General features: G+C 52.1%; 1 protein-coding gene across 2 annotated transcripts in view; it reads left to right on the plus strand.

The window, feature by feature from the left end:
• Nucleotides 1-472: 472 nt before the first annotated feature.
• The window catches only part of CAMK2A (calcium/calmodulin dependent protein kinase II alpha), a 70,710-nt gene continuing 49,930 nt past the window's right edge, over nt 473-21,252 (plus strand). For both annotated transcript variants that reach the window (XM_010373630.2, XM_010373631.2), the window contains exons 1-3: nt 473-708; nt 880-1,039; nt 17,455-17,549. In XM_010373630.2, the coding sequence (XP_010371932.1) occupies nt 978-1,039; nt 17,455-17,549 (157 nt within the window). In that variant the 5' untranslated portion in view covers nt 473-708; nt 880-977. The remainder of the gene's footprint in view (nt 709-879; nt 1,040-17,454; nt 17,550-21,252) is intronic.

Raw genomic sequence — 21,252 nt, forward strand, 5'->3', positions numbered from 1 at the left:
GCATGGGGTTGGGGAGAGGTTGCAGAGGAGGGCTCTGGAGGGGAGCATACTGTCACAGCTGTGAGAGGTGGGGATGAGCAGGCAGTCAGGGCTGTTCCTTCCAGAATCCTGGGGTGTCCTCTGCACTTCTCCGCCAAACTAGAGCACTAGTGTAATGGACAAGGTGGTAAAAGAGCTGAAAGAGCAGGAGCATAACAAGAAAGACAGAGTCAGAAGGAAAAAAAAAAAAAAATACAGAGAGCAACAGAGAGACAGTTGCAGACACTACAGTGATCCACAGAGGGAGAGCCATCCCTGTGAATTAGCCATCGTTTCCCTGTAAACCTTAGAACCCAGCTGTTGCCAGGGCAACCGGGCAATACCTGTCTCTCTAGAGATGAAGTTGCCAGGGTAACTGCATCCTGTCATTCTTTCCTGGGGACCATCCGGAATGCGGCACCCACTGGCTGTTACCATGGCAACTGCCTTTTTGCCCCACTTAATCCCATCCCGTCTGCTACAAGGGCCCCACAGTTGGAGGTGGGGGAGGTGGGAAGAGAAAATATCACTTGTGGACAAAGTTTGTTCTATTCTACCTCCTTCAGCCCCTTCTTGGGTCCATCACCCCAGGGGTGCTGGGTCCATCCCACCCCCAAGCCCACACAGGCTTGCAGTATTGTGTACGGTATGGTCAGGGCGTCCGAGAGCAGGTTTCGCAGTGGAAGGCAGGCAGGTGTTGGGGAGGCAGTTACCGGGGCAACGGGAACAGGGCGTTTAGGAGGTGGTTGCCATGGGGACCTGGATGCTGACGAAGGCTCGCGAGGCTGTGAGCAGCCACAGTGCCCTGCTCAGAAGCCCCGGGCTCATCAGTCAAGCCAGTTCTCTGTTTGCACTCGGCAGCACGGGCAGGCAAGTGGCCCCTAGGTTCGGGAGCAGAGCCGCAGCGCCCCAGTCCTGGTCCCCCAGTCCCAAGCCTCACCTGCCTGCCCAGTGCCAGGATGGCCACCATCACCTGCACCCGCTTCACGGAAGAGTACCAGCTCTTCGAGGAATTGGGCAAGTGAGTTGTGCCTCAGGGAGTCCTGGAGGGCATGGGGGGCAGGGAGGTCAGGGTCTCGAGCCGTGTGTGTGCCTGCAGTGCTTGGGGAGCATTCCTGTGTACACAGATGAAGGCAGGCTGCATGGGTTTGGGGGCACCTGCCTGTGCACAGAGCATCCAGAGTCGGGCGTGGGCATGTTTGTGGGTGCACAGACGTGCCAAGCTAGCCAGGTGAGTGTGTATGTAGGGATGAAGGGTTAACAGTGTATGCCAGTGTACACGCATACACATACGCACACACATGCACACAAGTACACACAACTTGGATACACACAGATTCTTAGAGACTTAGGGTTAAAAAGGGATTTTCCTAGTCAGCTGGGTCCAAAACTGGAATTCCTTCTCTAGTTTTGCCTGAGGTGGCCATCTGCCCTCCACTTAGATACCTCCAGTGACAGAGAATTCACCAGCTCCCGGTAGTTCTTCCTGACTTTAGACACCTACAGCGACTGTACAGAGTGGCCAACTTCTCCCTCCCCACCTTCCCCTTCTCAGCTCCTGCCAGGAGTGAGGGCATCAGTACAGTAGGGGTTAATATTTGAGCATGGCAGGCTTCCTGGGTGTTGGGAGGTGGGGAGGGGCAATCAGGAAAGCTGCAGCGGGGGCACCACTGTTTCAGGGGCTGGGGTATGAAGGGCGCAGTGGCTCTGCACAAGCAAAGTTGCCCAGCCCAGAGCTCATTTTCTGCCCTGATGACTGCTGTGTAGAGAAGGATGGGAGGGTGAGGAAAGAGGGGAGCCCCTTGTGGGTGACCCAGTAGGGTGTGGAGTGTCAGGGAGGGATTCCTGGATGTCCCCAGCTGGGTTTCTGGAGGATCCTGGGATGGGTCAAGATGCCTCTTTGGAGGCAGAGTTTGCCTTGTGGGCAAAGGAGCACTGATGCCCTGGTTGGTTTCTGCTGTGGCAGCAGGAGCACGGGGCAGGGGCCCTGGAGGGAGGTGTGTGCTGGTGTGAGTTCTGAATGTGTGTGTACTAGTGTGCATTTTAAGGAGGAGTGATGTGTGTGGCTGTAAAAGGGCTTTTGAGGGGAATTGATTGTGACACTGGAGTACGCTGGTGTGCCCTGCAAGAGCATGCAAGCATTCATGCATGTGCACTAGGAAAAGGTGCTTCATGTGTAAGGCCTGAAAATGCAAGTGTGCCTGGCAAGGGTGCATGGGTGTGAGTATCACAGGAGTGCCATTGGCTGGGTTGAATGAGAACAAGGGTGTGGACATGACTCATTATATGTGCACATGTATGGCAGGTTAGAACTGTGTACACATAGGAAGGCATGTGTGTGAGGTCTAGGGGTGTGTGAGGAGGCTCATGTGAGATGTGGACACAATGGTGTTCCTGGGAGGTCATGATATGCACATCTATGTGAAGGCTGGGGTCATGCACACAGGATGATGTACGTGTGTGTGCACACGCACGTGTGTGCGTGTGTGAGGCCTGGGCTCACAGGCCTATGTGGGAGTATGGGTGTTATAGGCATGTGTGAGCTCATGCTGGTGTCTGCATATGTGTGGGAGGTGGCCCTGTGACTGTATACAGGAAGGCTGCTTGCACACACACACACACACACACACAGACAAACACACGCTATCCTACAGGCATGCACCGCCTCCCTTGAGCACACACACACCCATGTGTACGTGTGTTCACTCTTATCTGCAGACTTTCGGCTTTTCTGAATGTGCTTTTGTTGCGGGTAGGGGCAGGAACATAATGTTTGGGACTGCTCTGGAGGACTGAGGCTATCTACAAACTTGTGCAGGGACCCCTCTCCAGGTGTTTTCCAGTGCTCGCCTAGAACCCAAGAATTCCCTGATTAGCCGTGAAGCTGCCTTTCAGGGAGTGACCAAGACTGGGTTCTGGCAGGACTGCGTCATGAGTACAGTGAGATGGAGTTGAGATGTGACTCAAGTGCTCAAAGTGAAAATAAAAGTGATGTTTTGCCCCAAGAGGAGATGGATATCATTAAGACTGGGTTTTGTGGGGGCGACTTGGCAGAGAGACCCTTTGTGAGCCTTCACAGAGAATTTCAGGGACAAGGGAGCCATGGTGTGGCCATGGCAGGAAAACTGAGGGGAGCAGGCATGGCTAGGCCTTGTTTAATCAATTTCAGACTTCTTCCTTCCAGAACCATCAGACTGCTCTTAACCTTTTTTAGGTCACATATTCCTCCAGGAATCTGATGAAAGTCTAAATCTACATTCCCCGGAAAAACGCACAAACGTACGAAATGTTGCATGCAATGTCAGGAGCTTGCAGGACATCGGGAAGACTGTGTATGAGCCTAAGTTTGCAGAAGCTTGTATCAGAGACAAGGGGATAAAGTGGACTGATTCCGCACCCATGATGTCTGTGTTAAAAAGGCCAGAGCACATCACTGAGGAGCCTGGGGCTCCTGCTCTGCACGGCAGCGTCAGTCTGAGCATCCAGTGGTGCAGGGAGGGGCAGTGCCCTGCATGGCCATTAGGGACATAGGCTCTGTCCCTCACCACCCATAGCTCTGTGACACCAGGCAGGCAATGCTACCTCTTTACCCCCACCTGTAGTCTGGAGATAAAAAGGGCTGCGAGGATTCAGTAAGATGGTGCATGTAGAGATGCAGCCTTGAGCCTGGTGCACGATGGGCCCCCAGTGCCAATTGCTACCGGGGAGACTGTTGTTCTGAAAGGCTGGGCAAGGCTGAAAGTGAGGAACGGAATCTGCTTGTACCTTTTGTCTGGAGTTGGCCCATCCGGGGCTGGGAGGAGGTTGACCAAACCGTGCTTCCTCTGTGGCTGGCCTCTTCTGTGGGAGGAAGCCATGAGGGTACCTGCAGGGCCCATCCTTCAACTGATGACCCACAGTTCCTGCCAGCTGGGACACTGCAGTCACCACCCAAAAGCTAAGCCCCCGTTCCAGAACCCACTTCAGATCACTAGCAGGGTGGCTGGAAGAGGCAGCCAGGTTGGCCCTAAAAGGGCACGTGGGAGCCTTTGGGTCTCCTTCTTCAAGGCGTTGGGCTGCCCAACTGGAGAGGAGGGCAAGTCCCTCCAGAGAGCTTCTGGCATCCTGCCCAGTGAGGTCTTGCTCAGGACTGCAGGCCTTTGAGGAGTCCGGGTAGGGCTGGCTATGGATGTGAGAGGAGCTGCTCTTCTCCAGCCCTGGTGGGCAGCCCTCTGGGAACCCGTGACCGGGGCCAGGGCCCTGGGCAAGGCTTCTGGAGCCTCTTGATGCTACTCGACTGCAGGTTCCACTGAAGCATATGAATTCAGATGAGTCAAGAACTTGATTCCGGTCTCCTAGAAGGTTGGGGTGGGGCTGTCTCTTGGGATCCAGAGATGAGCTCATCCCTCTTCCTTTGACCCAATCCTCTTCTCTCCTGAGGATGGGAGAAATAAAAGCCCAGACCCTAGCGGCACCAAAGCTTGCAGGACGCATGCTGCACCAGCTCCAGGGTTCAGTGTGGACTGAAGTGGGCAGGCCAGAGCTCCCAGCATACACAGCCTTCTCCAAAGACCTCTCTGAGAAAGGGAAGAATTCTGGTTATTGGGCAAAGGGGTTGCTACGGATGCACCAGAGGGCCCAGGGAAGGGGTCACGTTCAAGGAAGTAGAAAACGAGCCTTTTCCAGCTATTGGCATTCTCCAGGCTTCTGATCCTACCCCCAGGAGAGGTTAGAAAGGCAGGAAGTTGCCCTGCAGCCTGTGTCATCATTGGGCTGTATAGGAAGAGTCTCCAAAGGAGATTTCACTTGAGAGAGGGAGAGAGATGGAGGAAGAGAGACTGGAGAGAGAGCTTAGCCTACTCTCTTCTCTCTAGAAACAGAGATCTGAAATTGACCCAAGGCAGAGCTGGGGTCAGAGAAGGAGTTGCAAAGGCTGCAGTTGGCCAGCATGGTTGACAGGGAGGAGAGGGCAGCTTCCTTGACCTAAGCTCCTTCTCACCTGGGTTGCTCCACGGGTGGCAGTGTGGCCCAGAGGCAACTCCCTACACTGAGGTCCTGGGGCCTGGGTGCTCAAGTCCTCTCATGGGACCCAGGCTCTAACATCTGTAGAATGTGCTTAGCAATCCTGCCTTTCCCAGGCAGAGCTGTTGGATGGACAATGTCATGCTGGAGAGAGGACACTGGGCATCCATGCACCCAAAGACTGGGGGCCGTGCTTTTCTTCCACCTTTTACGCCCTCTCCTATCCACAGCACTTCGGGGCCAGCAAGGCTCTTTATCCATGAGCTCATCTCTGAAGGAGGCAGGCAGGGCTTACTCATCCAACTTACAGATGAGGAGACCACAGCTTGAGGAGGTGGAGAGACTGGCTCAGGGGATTGTGTCCAGGTCTCCAGCACCCAGCATATGGGGGGAAGACTGCTGAGAGGGATCATGACTGGTGCCGTATCTGGGGATCATCCTCCGTCTTGTCCACTAACAAGGGAAGAGAAGTGGCCCTGTGGGCAGGGGAACTCTGATGTTGCTGATTTTCCAATCATGATTCTGCCTCTAATTTACTGGGCCATCCTGGGTGAATCACTTGCCGTCTGTGTGCCTCGGCTTTACCATCTGTAAAATGGGGATCATAATACCTCTGGAGATGCCTGCAGTGCCCCATTAGAGATGCCACTCTCTGTAACCTCCCTCTGTGGAGGGCACTCATGGGAAATTGCAGACCTCCAGAACATCAGAATTGTAAGGACCATGGAGATGCTCTGCTCATTGCATAGATGGTGCTTGGCTTGGTCTCTGGGAGTCAACATTCAGAGAGAAGTGGTTTGTCCAAGGCCACAGGAAAGACAGGGCCCAGGCTAGGGGACTAGATGATGTGCAGGGACCAGAGGCCAAAGGACAGGAAATTGAGGGTCAAGACCTCAAGGAAAGGGTGGCAGGAACAGGGAAGGGACGAGCTTTCCTCCCTGTCCTCCAAGCCATCAGAGCGGCAGGCACGCACATGTTCTGGTGCACGCCGCAGCCCTCCGCCCCCGCGCAGCCGCCCCCACACAGGCTGAGACACACTGACACTCTGCTGAGCCTCCCTCCCTCCCTCCCTTCCTCCCCACCTCCCTCCACAAGCACACAGTGACACCACTGCCAGCATACCCTGCAGTCTGGGCCGTGACCCTCTCTGTGGGGTGAGGGCAGAGCTTTGGAGTGCAACACTCGCATCCTGTTGCCGATGCATGCGTGCTCACACACACATGTGCGTCTTCACACAGCTCATGGGAGCACACACATGCACATGGACACACACACACACACTGGCTGTGATAGGGCATAGAGCACGAGTCCGTCTCCCAGTGCAGGGATAGCAAGATGGTGCTAGCTGGGCTTCTGGGCTTTCTCTGACTTTGTCTGTCTGCTTGTCTTTTTCTGTGTTCTTCTCTCCATCTCTCTGGTTTCACTCTGTCTCTGTCTCTCTGCCTCTGCCTCTGTCTCTGTCTCTGCCCTCTTTGCTGCAGTCCCCTTTCCGCATGTGAACCACCTGTGGCGCTCTCTTGGAGCTTCTCTCTGGCACTGTAGGAAGCCTCCCACCCCAGGCAACCTGCTGAGTGCAGGTATAGCCCGACCGGCTGAGACCAAGCCGAGGTCCTCCAGGTCCTCGTGCGGCATGGCTGTCTACCACGGTGTCAGGTGGGACTGTAAGGCCAGTGAGACGTTTTGTGCTGGAGAAGGTTGAGAGCCTTGGTGTCTTGGGGTCATATAAAAAGAGGAACACATCTGGGATCCTTGCATCCTTTCAACAGGTATTTCCTGAGCACGTACTCTGTTCCCAGTCCTAGGTTGAGCCCAGCATGCACCACATGCAAGACTTAGGTAGTCTCTGCCCTCGCGGGGCTCACAATCCAGTGCAAAGCCAACATTAATTAAATCACTTCAGAAATCATTATTTAAATGCAACTGGGTAAGGGCTTTGGCCACATACATGGAATTGTGAGCTGCAAAGAGACTTCAATTAGTTGGGATGAGGGAGGTATCAGGGAAAGTTCCCTGAAGCGATGACATTAGGGAGCTAGAGGCTAAATAAGAGTTACCCAGAGGTTAGCTGGATGCAGTGGTGCATGCCTGTAGTTCCAGCTACTCGGGAGGCTGAGGTGGGAGGATTGCTTGAGCCCAGGAGTCTGAGGATGCAATGAGCTATGGTCATGCCACTGCACTCCAGCCTGGGTGATAGAGACCTTGTCTCTATAAAAGAGAGAGAAAGTAAGAGAGAGGAAGAAGAGTTACCAGAGGGAAGAGGGTGAAAGAGTGTTCCTGAGAGAGGGAACAACTCAGACAGAAGCTCTGAGGTATGTATTTCAGTGGAGCATGTCAGCCCTAGGGGGATCTGGGGTCCCACTCTTCTCTGGCCCATTCAGCCTGACCCCAATTTCCAGATGTTGGGTCCTAGCAGGACTATTAAAAACCTGTAGATTGTCTGGAAGGGGGGCCAGGCAGGGTGGTGAAGGTCTGGAGGCTGAATCAAGTGAGAGAACGCCAAGGAACTGAGGGACTTTGGCAGACAGAAGAGACCCCTCAGGGACTATGTCTCTCCCTTCCCCAACCCCCGTGTCTGCAGAGATGTCCTGGGGCCTGAGAGGCCCTAGAGGCAGAGCTGCCGACTATGTAGAGTAAGGGAGGTAGCTTTTAGCTCCACAGAAGGAAGACATTCCAATGGTCAGAACTGCTCCTGCATCCCACAGCTGGCTGCGGCCTCAGGAGCTAGTGCTCTGGCAGCAGAGATGTGAAAATTCCCACTCTCATCCACGGCCTTACCTTCCTTGCAGGCCTCCTGCCCTAGGTCCCTGCCCTCGTCTGGGGAGATGCTTTGCTGAAAGAATGAAGTGGGAGATGGTTTAGAGCCAGGGTACCCTCAATTCAATTCAGTATATCGGAGGGAAGAGGGCTCCGTTGTCTTACAGATGGCAAGCTAAGGCCCAGAGAGGACGAGGCCCTTGCCCATGGTCACACAAGCTAGTGACACATGAGAACTGGACACTCCAGTGTCTGTCCACTCCAGTGCTTGGCCGTCCTATCCCTGGAGGCCTCTCTCTCTCTCTGATGCTTGGGCCTCTGAAAACCTTCATGGTATATACTCTGGACAGGGCCAGGCCATCAAAGACTGAGGAGAAAGTCACCCTTTGGCATATCCCCTGCTTTGCTGGGCTCTGGCCCTGCCTTTAAGCACTGTAAAGAGAAAATAGAATATTTTTCTATTTTTCTTTTTGTGACCCATTCGAAAAAACCCTTGCGCAGCCAAAACAAGGAATATGTTGGAACTTCTGTTGGTTCAATGTTCCCTGCAGCAAACAGATTCTTCCGGATCCCAGCCCTTCTGTGTCCCCCACAAGACTTCTGCTGGTTTGGTGTTTGGGGGCGGGGGGCAGTGCGGGACAGCTCAAGCACACTGCGTCCCTGCAGCATGTTTTAGAGTCTGGGAGTGGGTGGCTGCAGCCGCAGGCGGTTGAGAGGATGGGAGAGGTGTGGTTTCAGTAATAGGTCCTAGGATTTTCTGGCTGTATAATGCTTTGTTCTGTGGAGTTCTGCTCACAGAGCTGGGAAGAAGTGGGGAGAGTCAAGCAAAGGGGATAGTGATCTAGTCACCATTTGAGAAGCTGCATAGCTGTGTTTTGTTTGCTTATTATTAAGAAAAGGTACTAATGCCCAAATGGGAAAGAAAGAAAAAGAAAGAAAGAGAAGGCTTAAAAATTACTTATCAACAGTTGATTTCACAGATGGGTAAGCTGAGGCCTAAAAGCTTCTTATTGTTTCTGAATAAAACTGACCCCAGCTTTTTAACTGTTTTAGGAATCCAGAGTCCTCAGAGAATCTCAAATAAGCTGTGGGTACTCTCCCCCTCCCAAAATGCCCACTCACTGCAACATGTAGAATGCTGTTATTTTCCACAGTTCCTCCTACTCCAAAGTCCGACTGTGGGCCTCAAGGTCGGACCCCCTCTAATCTGAGAGTACCGGGTATTGGAAAAAGCAATGGACTATGAATCAGCAGTCCTGGGTTCAAGGTCTTGGCCCCAGTTTCTTCAGCTTTGGAATAGGAGGGGGTGGACTTCAAAAGTAAGACATTGTGGGCTATACAAAGTTCTGATGGAGCCACATGTGGCCCACACTCTAGCCCAGTGCATGGTGCTGCCTCTGTGGCCCACCCCAGCTCTTTCCCTTCCCCCAGGCATTCTAACCTGTCTATTCTGGGTTCCACATCCTGGGTGATCAAATCAGCCAGCCTGGGCTATGTGTTACTGACCACCAAAGGGTTTTGGATGCAGATTCTCTCACAGATAACAGATCTATCTGCATTTGACCAGGAATTTTCTGAAATCACCCCCAGCTCATCTCAGAGAAGTGAAATGCTTAAGTATCTTAACCAAGAGTGGGGAAATTTTGGGGAAGAGGCTGGGCTTTGATTATGAGGTGCCTGCCATGTAGCATCTAGGCAAGATAATGAGTAGCTAAAAATACGGGGCTAGAGTTCCGAAGACGGGGGGGACTCTGGATGTGGATTTCAGTTTTGGGTGATGGTCAATGGCTTTAATTATTTGGGAAGTCATGGACTCCTTTGCAGAGCTGATGACTATGCATCCTTTGCCCAGAACAATGCACAGACACAGAATCATTTTAATACAGTTTTAAGTGGGTTCACAAATGTCCAGAGCCTCCCCAGAGATCACAGTTAATGGCCCCCGGTAGAAGGGATGGGCGGGAGTGGTAAGAGGGTGGGTGGAAAGAGGCCGGGAGCAGCAATACTGAGGGAAGGTGGGGCAGCGAAGGCATTTTCAGTGATTGGGGAGACCAGGAGAGCACGGCGACCCAGAAACAAAAGGAAGGGTGAGCTCAAAGCTATTTTCAGTGAGGCCAAATGCTACCTGGGGTGGGGTAGGCAAGGTGCATTAGGCTCCAGTGGGGACTGCAAGGGGTAGTGGTGAGGGTGGGAGGAGGCATGGGTGGGCGAACCTGGCGCAGGCATTTCTTTCATGGAGCCCCGGGGGCGGCAGCCAGATTGTGGTGGGTTCATGGAGTGTGGGAGGTGGGAAGAGGAGGCGGCGGATGTCGGACATTTGTTCTGGAAGTTTGGCAGCAAAGAAGAAGGGAGGAAGGAAACAGCCCAGGCTGCTGGGTCGAGAGAAGGGTTCCTGGTTGTTTTGTTTTATTTGAGGAGGTTGTTTTATTTTTCTGGAAGGAGGGAGACCTCAGCATATTTGAGGAAACAGTCAATGAAGAGCAGACACTAAAGACTACCATAAGGGGCCCAGACAATCAGACCCCCATGGAGCCCAGAGTGGAGGGAAGTGTTTGGTGAGTGCTGTCCCCAGAAGGCCGCAATAGATAATAAGTGTTCCTGTTTGCTGAGACTCACAGGTGTAACGTGGCTCTGAGTGGTTTGGGGTGAAGGTGAAGAGGCTTCCTTTAGAGAAAGTGGCAGCAACCAGTCGTGGGCAGCAGAGACCCCTCACAAACGTCCCCAGGAAGAAGCGGGGCTGGTCCCATCTTTCGAATGAGGAAACTGAGGCCCAGAAGAGTAAGCAAGCTGGTAGCCAAGCTGAGTGAGGGCTCAGGTCTTCTGGCTCCCCATCTAGTGCTCCTGGAGCTGCACTTGACTGCCATGTCAACTCTTCCTGCTGTTTCAGGCCAGAGAGGGCGGTGGGCCCCTGTGGGCTGGCAGCCAGCTACGCCCAGGACACCTTGCCTGCCAGGCAGCTGGAAAGCAATTTCCCAGCGTGAATCTTCCTTTTCACAGCCCATTAGCACGTTCCCACATTCTCAGCCACGCGCACCGGACTCACTGTCACTGTGCCCTCTCTGTCTGTCTGCCGGAGGGGGGCCTCCCTGCCTGCCCACACTCCTTCTCGTCCACTCTCGGGGCAGGCTATTCAGCCCTGGTGAGCTGCCCCTTCCCCACCTCGCTATGGCTCCCACACACCTCCACCTTGGCTTGCTTCTTCCCCGAGTTTGGCAAACAATGTCCATTTTGTTTCTGATGATGCCAGCTGTCCTCCTCCCTTTGTGGATAATGATGCCTACACAAGGCATTGTTCCTTGAGCATTTACTATACCCCAGGGACTCTGCCAAACTCATTGCCTGCCTTATTATCTCATTGAATCCTTGAAACAACTGCATAGGGTTGGTACTGTTGCTGTCCATATTTTGCAGTAGAGAGGAAACAGGCTTACTGAGGTGAAGTAGCTTGCTAGGAAGTAGCTGACCCACTATGTGAACTCTGCTTGGTCTGATTCAGGAGTGCCTGCTCTTCTCTATGTAGAACCGTGCTCTCCAATGTGGCAGTCATTAGCCACATATAGTTATTTAGATTAAATAAAATAAGAAATTTGGTGCTCAGTTCCGCTGGTCCCATTTCAAGTGCTCTGTAGAATCTGTGGCTGGTGGCTGCTGCAGTGGACAGCTCAGAGTGTGTGCATCATCACAGGAAGTTCTATTGGATGGCACTGGTATGAGCTGAAAAGCTACTGCGTTCCTGAGCCTCATCCCTACCCTAGCCTCCACATTGCAGATGAAGAGACTGTGGCCCTCACTGGGGCCGGTTCTTGCCTAAGTCCTCCCAGCAGGGCTGAGGGCTGAGATTTGGTTCCTCCAGTGTCTGCCTGTCTGTCTGTCCCCCACACACCCTTCCCTGCCTACATTCTGTGACCCTCTGGCTCACATGGATACACGCTTCATACCTAGGGTGATATACATGTGCTTTGTCACACCTACAGCCTCACAGCATCACACTCTTAGGGGCTAGACCAGGTTGCCCATACATGCCTATGGCCAGACACCCACCCCTTGCACCCAGGAACACTTCCCCCACCCCTCCTCCTTTGCACCCAGGGGCATTCCCCTACACCTCTCGAGGAATTCAGAAACACTTTCACAGGCACTTCCAGGACTGCCCATGGCCATCTGCCACAGCCCTCACACCCAGGCCTCATCTCTTCCTCTTGGGACTCTTGGCCATCGCCTCCCACCCCGCCCTCCCAACCTTGGCCTCCTTGCCTCTCCTGCCCTGTCCTGTTCCCAAGTTCCTGCCCACCTGCCCATCTGCTGGCTGCCTGCTCAGCTCAGGGCCACAAGAGGAGTGGGCTGGCTCTTCTGTTTGCCAGGGTTTCTGGGCTGTGGCCACTTGTTCATGCAGGACAAGAATACAGAAACATGTTTTTTTTTTTTTTTTTTTTCTTTTTTAAACAGAAGATAAAAAAGGGAGGAGGTTAGGGCTGCCGACTCACTGCCCTCATTCTCATTTTGGCTATGACTTTCCTCTGATCCCTACCGCCATGGCAGGTAGGGTTGGAGCCTGGGGGTGCCTAGGTAGCAGCCCAGCCCCTTTTCTCGCCTCATTTGCCCCCCTTCTCCCCAAACCATGTCCCATGTGCTTGGTACTGTGTCAAGTGTTTTGCACCAGTTACCTCACTTAATCTCCCCGACAGACCCAGGAGGTAGAGGCTGTTATTACCCTCTAACAGGAAGACGCAGAAAGGTGATGTGTCAAGTTCAGCATCACACAGTTGGGGGTGAGCTAGGATTGGACTACGAGTCTTTGTGACCCCAGAGCCTCTGCTCTTGAGGACCACATTCTCCTGTCGTGGTTGAGTCAGAAGAAAAAGTGCAAGGGACCTGGATTCTCCTCACAGCCTCAATTAGGAACATGCCTGCTCACTTGAGGCCTCGGTTTCCTGATCTGTTAAATGGGAGAGCAGAATTCCAACTCCACAGGATTGCTGTGAGGGTCAAAACGGTGCTTAGTGGTGAATGTACATTTGAAGGAAAGAAGACTTCTGGGCTTGTGAGGGGCTGTTGCCTTCCGGATCACCAGCTCTAAGCTTGTTTTGAGAAACTCCTCCCTCTGAGCATCTGATAAAAGCTATGCACCCTTACCTCCCTCCAAAAAATGCACTTGCTTACACTTGGATGTACAGGTGTCCTTCAAGGGGCTCAGGGTCCCCGCACTACCCCATCTATGGCATGGACTCCTGGTGAGGAGCCTCTAATTTACACAAAAGCTTGGTGCTGTTCGGAAGAGGAACTTCAGCAAGTATGGCTTCTCTTGTTTTATAGACATAGCTCTTACGGCCTTGGCTCACTGAGCCAGAGCCCAGTCTCATGGGGCCTGTCAGGCCTCCCTGAGCAGAGCCCTCGCTGGCCCCTATCAGTGCAGATTTCCAAGGGAGACAGGATACCCAGCAGGACTTCCCCGGAAGGCGCTGGGCAGTGCTGGGCTGCCTGAGAAAAAATCACCCACAGACAGAGTTAAAATGAAATTACAAATTCCCTGGGCCTACACCCAGAGGTGCTGATTTAGGAGGTCTGGGTGGGACCTCGGAATCTGCTTATTTTTTCTTTTGAGACAGAGTCTTGCTGTGTCACCCAGGCTGGAGTGCAGCGATGCTATCTCAGCTCACTACAATCTCCAACTCCGGCACTTAAGTGATCCTCCTACATCAGCCTCCTGAGTAGCTGGGAACACAGACATGCACCACCATGCCCAGCAGTAGAGACGGAGTTTCGCCATGTTGCCCAGGCTGGTCTCAAACTCCTGGGCTCAAGTGATTCTCCCGCTTTGGCCTCCCAAAGTGCCGGGATTGCAGGCATGAGCCACCATGCCCGGCCAGAATCTGTTTTTTCAAAGATCCTTCAGGGAATTCTCAGGCAGCCAGTTTGATAATCATTGATCTAAGGTCTTTACCTAGAATGGAGTTTTGCCTCTCTAATAGAGAAATTACACTCATCCCTCCCTCCTGCTGTACAACCATCCCTTCCTCAATTCCTCCATCCACCCACACATATTAATTGAGCTATAGCTCTGGACCAAGCTTTGTCAGGTGCTGATGAGCAGGACGAGACCCAGCTCCTGCACCCTGGAGTTCACAGCCTTCCCTGCTTCCTGCCCTTCTCTTCCTGGAGTTCTCAGAACCTTGCCCAGATGTGGCTACTTTAAGCTTTTTTCTCATAGGGCTTTTGAGAATCATGGCCCCCAGCTAGAGGGGGACCTAAAGGTCTTTGAGGTCCATCCCCATCCCTGGGTAGGGCGGGCATGTTTGAGAGACCAGTTGTCCCCCATCTTCCTTAGATGCCTGTTCCTATTCCTAACACCCCATCTGAAAATTTCCTCTCCTGTCTCACTCCATTTTCTCTCACTCTTGCTGAAATCCACCTCCTTCTCCTGCAAGTCATACTCATGGAGGCTCTATTGGCATTAGACACTGGGTATTAAAGCACTGGGGACAGAGGAAGAAAGTGAAAGTCCTGGCCCTCAGGAACTCACTGTCAGGGTGGGAGAAATAAGCTGGTGGAGGAGCCACCACCAGTCTGAGTTAGATGGGGGTGTAGAGTTGTGATATTATGATATCATAAGAAATCTAGAAATATGTAGTTGGTCATTATCCCTGGTTCTTGGCGCAGAGCTCCCCAAACCCTTGTAATTTTCTAAGCGATAGAGGTACTAACAGCATCTTTTGTTCTAGTATTTGGTCTTAGAACCCAGTTCCTGACTCAAAGCTCCCAACTGCCTTGGAATTTCCTGGGTGATGAGAGCATCTTTTGTTCTAATGAGGCAGCTTTGGGTGGGTACCTGTGTGGGAACTGGTCACAGAAAAACCAAACCATGGCCAGAAGCTTAGAGCTTTCAGCCCCTCCCTGCATTCTCAGGGAGGGGAGAGGGGTTGGGGATTGAGTTAATAAACGATCATGCGTAGTGATGAGACCTCCATAAAGGTCTCTTAAGTACAGAGCTTGGAGACCTTCCGGGTTGGTGAACACATCCACATGCCCCGAGGGTGACACACCCCAACTCCATGGGGACAAAAGTTCCTGTGTTCAAGATCCTTCCAGACCTTGCTCTGTGCCCCTCTTCATCTAGCTGTTTATCTGTACCCTTTATCATAACCTCTGTTGTAAACACACACACACACATGCACAACTGGTAAATGTAAGTAAGCATTTTCCTGAGTTTTGTGAGCCATGATAGAAAATTCTAAAAGGAGGAGGTTGTGGGATCCCCTGGTCACCAGCCAGGTTGGACAGAATTGTGGGTAACCTGAGGACCCACTATTTGTGATTGGTATCTGAAGCAAGGCGATCGTCTTGTAGGTTTTAGCCCTTAGCTTGTGGGGTCTGCACTAACTCTAGGTAGTTTCATAACTGAATTATAGGATACCCAACTGGTGTCCAGAGAATAAGTTGCTGTGAAAAAAAAAAAAAAAAAAAAAAAAAACCCTTTATAGCTGGTGGCCAGAAGTGTTGTGGGAATGATGGAAGAAAAATGAATTTTTTCTAAGCAGGGGTGCTCTGGAAGCATGGAATAGGGGCCGCACAGCAGGGGAGAGTCTCAGGGAGGGGACTGTGGTCTTGCTGCTTTCTTCCTGGTACCATATGGACAGGCTGCGTGCCCCAAGGAGGAGCCACAGCTGTGCGAGGCCCTCTGCATGCCCATGAATTCTGGCCCCCTTTAGCTTTCCTACAAGGTTATATTTCTTGGTCTCTAGTCCGTATCCTGGCTCCTTCCTCCTCATCCTTCTTTACAGTTTCCCAGCCACTCATTTCCTGCTGCCTAGACATGAAGCCAGTGATACCATGCTCAGGGCTGTGTGCAGAGCAGGCATCTGTGCTAGCCTGCAGGCTTCTTCAGTGCCTGCCAGCATCTTCCTCTGCCTTGTCAGCCTCATCTTTTTGTGGGCTTGGAGCTGCCCATAAGCTTGGGATGGGGCATCCAAGTTTGGAGGATGTGATGTGTGCAGCCATGTCAAAAACCTGGGCATGGCCCAGCCTGCCAGGAAGTGGAAGGCTTACTTGGTGTGGAAGTCACACACCCAAGAGTGCTAACATCTGAGTTCTAGACACAGCTCTGCCTATTATGAACCATTTGACCTTGAGCAATCTACACTGGAACTCAAAGTCTTGAGGAATCATAATCTGCATTTTAACAAGGTACCTGGGTGACTTCCCTGGACATTTAGATTTGGGAAGCCTGCCCAGGAGACTCTCTTCTTCCATTAGCATGGGGTTAGGGTGCTATAGTGGTGACCACGGTCAGTATCGGGCCCTTTAGGAGTCTCCTCTGTATATGAAGGGATTGGAGAGCATGGCCTTTGTGGCAAAGAGAGCAAAATGGCATCTAGACTCCAGATCTAGCCCTTAGACAAGTTTTGTTTGGCCTAATACCATCCTCAAATTCTTTTGGAATAGGTGCCAGTATTTAAAAATTGGGAAATTTCTCATCAATATCTAGTTTTGTAGCTTTTCCTGAAAAATCAAATGAGGTAGGAAATGGGCCACATTCTACGTGGTGACAATGTTTTCCCCTGTGAGGTGGAAAACTCACAGACCTTGCCCCAAGTTCTCTTATAATTACTAATAGTTTGAGGATAAAATCCCAAGAGTCTCTTAAAACATGAAAAGATGCTCAGCTTCACTCTTAATATGACAATTACAAATTGAATTACAGCAAATTGCCATTTTCCACCTGTCTCTTTAGCAGACATAAAAAGTTTGATAATACACTGTGTTGACAAGGGCAAAGAAAACTGGCACCCTTGCATTCTAGTGGGAAGGTGAGTTGGTACAATCTTTAATATGGACAATCTCTTATTATCCATTGAAATCAGCAAACAACACCTACCCCTTGACCAGATAACATAAGTTCTGGAAATGTATCCCACACAGACACATGCATACATAGGATATATAATTCTAATGCACACACGCACGGCTAGTCATTGTAGCATTGTTTGTAATGGCTATAGATTGAAACTAATCTGAGTGCCCATCGGTAGGGGACTGGCTGAATAAAGGATCAGATAGCCATACAATTACATACTAAGTAACAAGGAACTCTTATGTTATGATACGGAAGGAGGATCTCTAAAAATATATTATTCACTGAAAAAAGGAAGGTGGAGAACAGTATACAATGTCCAGTACCATTAGTGTGTGGGACACCGTCTGTGGAAAGAGACTCAAGGACATAGTAACAGTGGTAATCTCTGGGAAGGGGACCTCAGACGCTGTAGTACAGGGGCGAGAGGGAGTCATTTTACTACCTATACCTTTATATCTTTTGAACTTTGAACCATGTCCATGTTTACCTACTGAAAGAATAAAACACTAAAAACTTTCAGAGACCTGGATTCTGCAGTTCTAACACTACATGATTCTAATGTTTTACAGCGTGGTGAGCCCAACTTTGATGACGTTGGCAGGCTCCTCTCACTTGAGGCCAAGCTTCTCATCTTCTGCTTCTGGGTCCATCTTCTGGGTCTCTCTGGCCTCGCTCTGTCCCTGAGTTGGGCCACAGAAGCCCCTGTGAGCTTGAGCAGCGCTGATGAAGGGCTTTCTTCTAGCGTAGGGCAGCGACGTGAACTCCAACATCTCCTAGGGACACAGCCCTTGGGTGTTCCCTCACTCTCTCCACCTTCTCTGTCCTCCTAGGGGAGCTTTCTCCGTGGTGCGAAGGTGTGTGAAGGTGCTGGCTGGCCAGGAGTATGCTGCCAAGATCATCAACACCAAGAAGCTGTCAGCCAGAGGTAGGTGCCTGATCTCTACCCTGCCCACCCTCCAGGGCTCTCCTCTCTCCCCTTACCTGTACTGCTTGGTTTAGACCAGGACCCAGGGCCGAGCCCATGGGTGATACTTATGGCAGGGGTGGGGGCTGCTCTTCCTGGGGGTGTCATGAGAACAGACCTTCCCTTTTTCCTTCTTTTCATTTTTTCGAGGCTGGAGACAACAGCCTCACCCAGACAGGCCAAGCTCTGTGCCTCACAGGTGAGGACTGAGACACCAGATGGGCCCTCCTTTCCCTGCTCTTCTGCCACTCACTGTCACTTCTCCCCTCCAGACCTCTACCCTTGCCATTCCCTCTGCCTGAACGCCATCTCCTGGCTCCTTTCATGAATGGCTGTTTCTCAGCCTTCAGGTCTCAGCTTAAGGTCACATCCTTTGAGAGGTTTTCCTGACCCCCCAATCTAACGAGGCCTCCTCCATTTTCTCTCTCTCTCTCTTTTTTTTTTTCTTTCTGAGATGGAGTTTCACTCTTGTCACCCAGGCTGGAGTGCAGTGGTGCGATCTTGGCTCACTGCAACCTCCTCCTCCTGGGTTCAAGCGATTCTCCTGCCTCAGCCTCCCGACTAGCTGGGATTACAAGCGCCCAGCACCACGCCTGGCTAATTTTTTTTCTTTGTATTTTTAGTAGCGATGGGGTTTCACCATGTTGGCCAGGCTGGTCTCGAACTCTTGACCTCAGATGATCTGTCCACCTTGGCCTCCCAAAGTGCTGGGATTACATGCGTGAGCCATCACGCCCGACCTATTTTCTCTCTCTTATTACTGTTTATTTCCTTTATGGCTTTCCCTGACCTAGACTCATCCTGTTTACTGATAAGGCCCCTTGTTTAATACCCACCTCCCTTTTTGGGCTGTAGACTTCAAGAGTGTGGGCTACTCTGCACCCAGCACCTAGGACAGCACCTGCCACTCAGAGAGGGGCCAGTGAACTCCAAGTGCGCTTGGCTTCAGCTATGCCACTCTTGGGTCCTCCAGAGAGTGGGTCTGGGATATTATCTGAGTTTTGGAAAAGATGCCCAGATAACTCTAATTTGCAGATGAGTTTGAGAACCATGGCCCTAAGACCTTAGAAGCAGGCCTGGGCCAGTGACATCAGCATCCCCAGCAGCTTGTTAGAAAAGCAAAGCCTAGAGCCCCACACCAGACTTGAAGAATCTGAATCTGCATTTTAACAAGATACCTGGGTGATTGTGGACATTAAAATTTGGGAAGCCTGCCCAGGAGATGAGCTTCTTGCCATTACTGTGTGTTTGAGACAGTGATGGTGGTAACCACGGTTCGTGTGTTGGAAAGGGTTATCTTCAAAGATGCCAGTCCCCACCCTGAATGAAATGGTGTATATGCTTTCCTTGGGACCGCCTGGTGGTGGAGAGAATTCTGTTGGGTGAGGTGGGGGCAGGTGTGAGCTGTACAATCCATGGTTTGTGCAGTGCGGGAGATGTTGTGTGAGAGGCTGGCAGAGTGTCCAGGTGTTTGACAGGCACAGCTGTGTGGGGCCAGGGGCCAGCAGGTGCAGGTTCGTGGCCGTCCTCACAGTGGCTGGTACAGGAGGCTCATGCTGCTCCCAGCAGGCCTCCCAGCAGGCCTCATGTTGGACTGTGTGTTGCTGCCTTTCTTCCCTGGCTTAGTGTTGCTGGGAGCTCAGCACTTTCTTCCAGTTACCGACCTCCCCCCATGTCTTGCAGGTCAAAGAGGATCAGCAGAGGGGGTGGCTGGGGGTAGAGTGAGGGTCTCTGAAGGGCCAGAAGCCCCACGTGGTACACAGTCAGTGTGAAAAGTCCAAGCTTGTGAAAGGCTGGGAGCTAGAGACAGGGCAGGCAGGAATGCCGGCAGGAGTGTTGCCTCATGGCCAGAAGCCTGGATTGGCCTTGTCATTGCTGTGTGACTAGCAGCAGTCTGGTGTCCTCTCTGTGCATTGGGTGTTGAGGAACCAAGGGAGATGTCCCAATCCCTGAGATACAACAGGGACGGGGGTGACGGGTTGAGGTTGCCCCAACGGGAGAGAGGGTCAGGCACCAAGGTCGTCCCTGGATGCTGGGATCTCAGGTTAGTTCACCACACTCTCGGGGCACATCCACACACACACTTGCATGTTGACCAAAAGAGACAGATGTGTATGGGTGAGTGGAAGGGTCATGGCTCCTGTTTTGGAAAGTGACTAAGCACTCCTGGGACAGTGCAGACCCTGGGCTATGCCAGACAGCCACTTCCCAAGCCGCCTCTCTTTGGCAACTTGTTGAGTCCTTGACCTCTTCGAAGGAAGGTGGCTGGGCCTAGGTGAGTGTAGAGGGTGGGGGTGGGGAGGTTATCAGGAAACCTTCCGGAAAAGTCTGCCAACTGCCAGCTGCTTTCCTTCCCAGCGGGAGAGGAGGAGCAGAGCTTCTTTTAGCATGATTCTTTGTTTGCCACTCATGGTGCCTCGGGGGCGGGGAGGGGGGGTTAATGCTGAATATTTGGCAACACACTCTAAGCATCTCCTGCTGGTGCTCCTGGGTGACTTCCGGCAGCACCCAGCAGGGGCTGTGCCCACCCTCCCAGGAGCTGTGGCTTTCTTTTTGCCCACCCCGCCCAGCCTCTTCTAGCAAGTGGTTCCCAAACCCACGATATATTTGTGTATGTATTTTTAATCTAGTCGTTTAAAACATGTTCATAGTATAAACAAACCAAAGAAACCATGAAGAAATGAAGTGAAAAGTAAAAATTTTGCCTGTTCCAATCCCTGCCAAATACCTTTGGTAGTTTTTTAAAAAACACAGCTGCCTGAGTTCCACCCATGAGTGGTGGATTCAGTAGGTGGGGCCCAAGCCCCCGCATTAAAAAAATCCTGTCATCAGTAACAGTAGCTATTAACACCGACCTAATACAATAACATAGGCTCAGTGCTAACCCCCACTAGGTGCTGTATAGCCTCCTAGCTCATCCTCCCCACGGCACACACAGAGGTAGCATTCTAAGGGCACATTGGGCACATGCATGAGGCTGGTACAGCCGGAGGTGACTGGCCTGGGCACTGTGACCTCCACAGGCCCTACTCTCTAGCTCGAGCATGAGGGGGTCACTTCCTCGGCTCCTCCGTGACCAGTCTCGGAGCACCAGGTGGGGAGCATGACGAGCTCATCCAGCCTGCACTATAGTGTCATTCAGGTCCCTGCAAGGAAGCCTCTGAGGGGACGGCAAGACGTGCTTCCCATCTCTCCTGTCCTTCTCCCCACCCCTTGCCTGGCACTCTTAGTCCTTGGGATGATTGCTCTAGCTCCCAGGATCGGGCTGTCCTATGCAGGGAGCAGGTACTTCCTGTTCCCAGACTTGAGGTCTCTTTTCTCTCCTGGCTTGTGTGCCTCTTGCTGGAATCTCAGGCCACCTGCCTGCTGGAGTCCACTCCCCTCTGGAGGCAGAGCCCTGCCCATTTGTATGATTGCAGGTCCTTCCAGGCCTGCTCTGTCCTGCCCCACCCTGCTGGGTCTGTCTGGCCCCAGGGACCTCACTCCAGAATGTCCATCCACCTCTGCCTGCTGGGCTCTGCTGAGCCTTGCTGTGCTCTTAGCCCCCGCACCTTGGAGGTGACCCAACCATCTGGGGAGGAAGTAAAAAGGTTCCCAAGATATTATTATGGGCATTGGGGAAGCTCCCCAGGTCCGCAGGCAGGAGGCTGAAGATTTCTAGCTT

The sequence above is a fragment of the Rhinopithecus roxellana genome, chromosome 3 (assembly GCF_007565055.1).
Source record: "Rhinopithecus roxellana isolate Shanxi Qingling chromosome 3, ASM756505v1, whole genome shotgun sequence".
Classification (NCBI taxonomy): Eukaryota; Metazoa; Chordata; class Mammalia; order Primates; family Cercopithecidae; genus Rhinopithecus; species Rhinopithecus roxellana.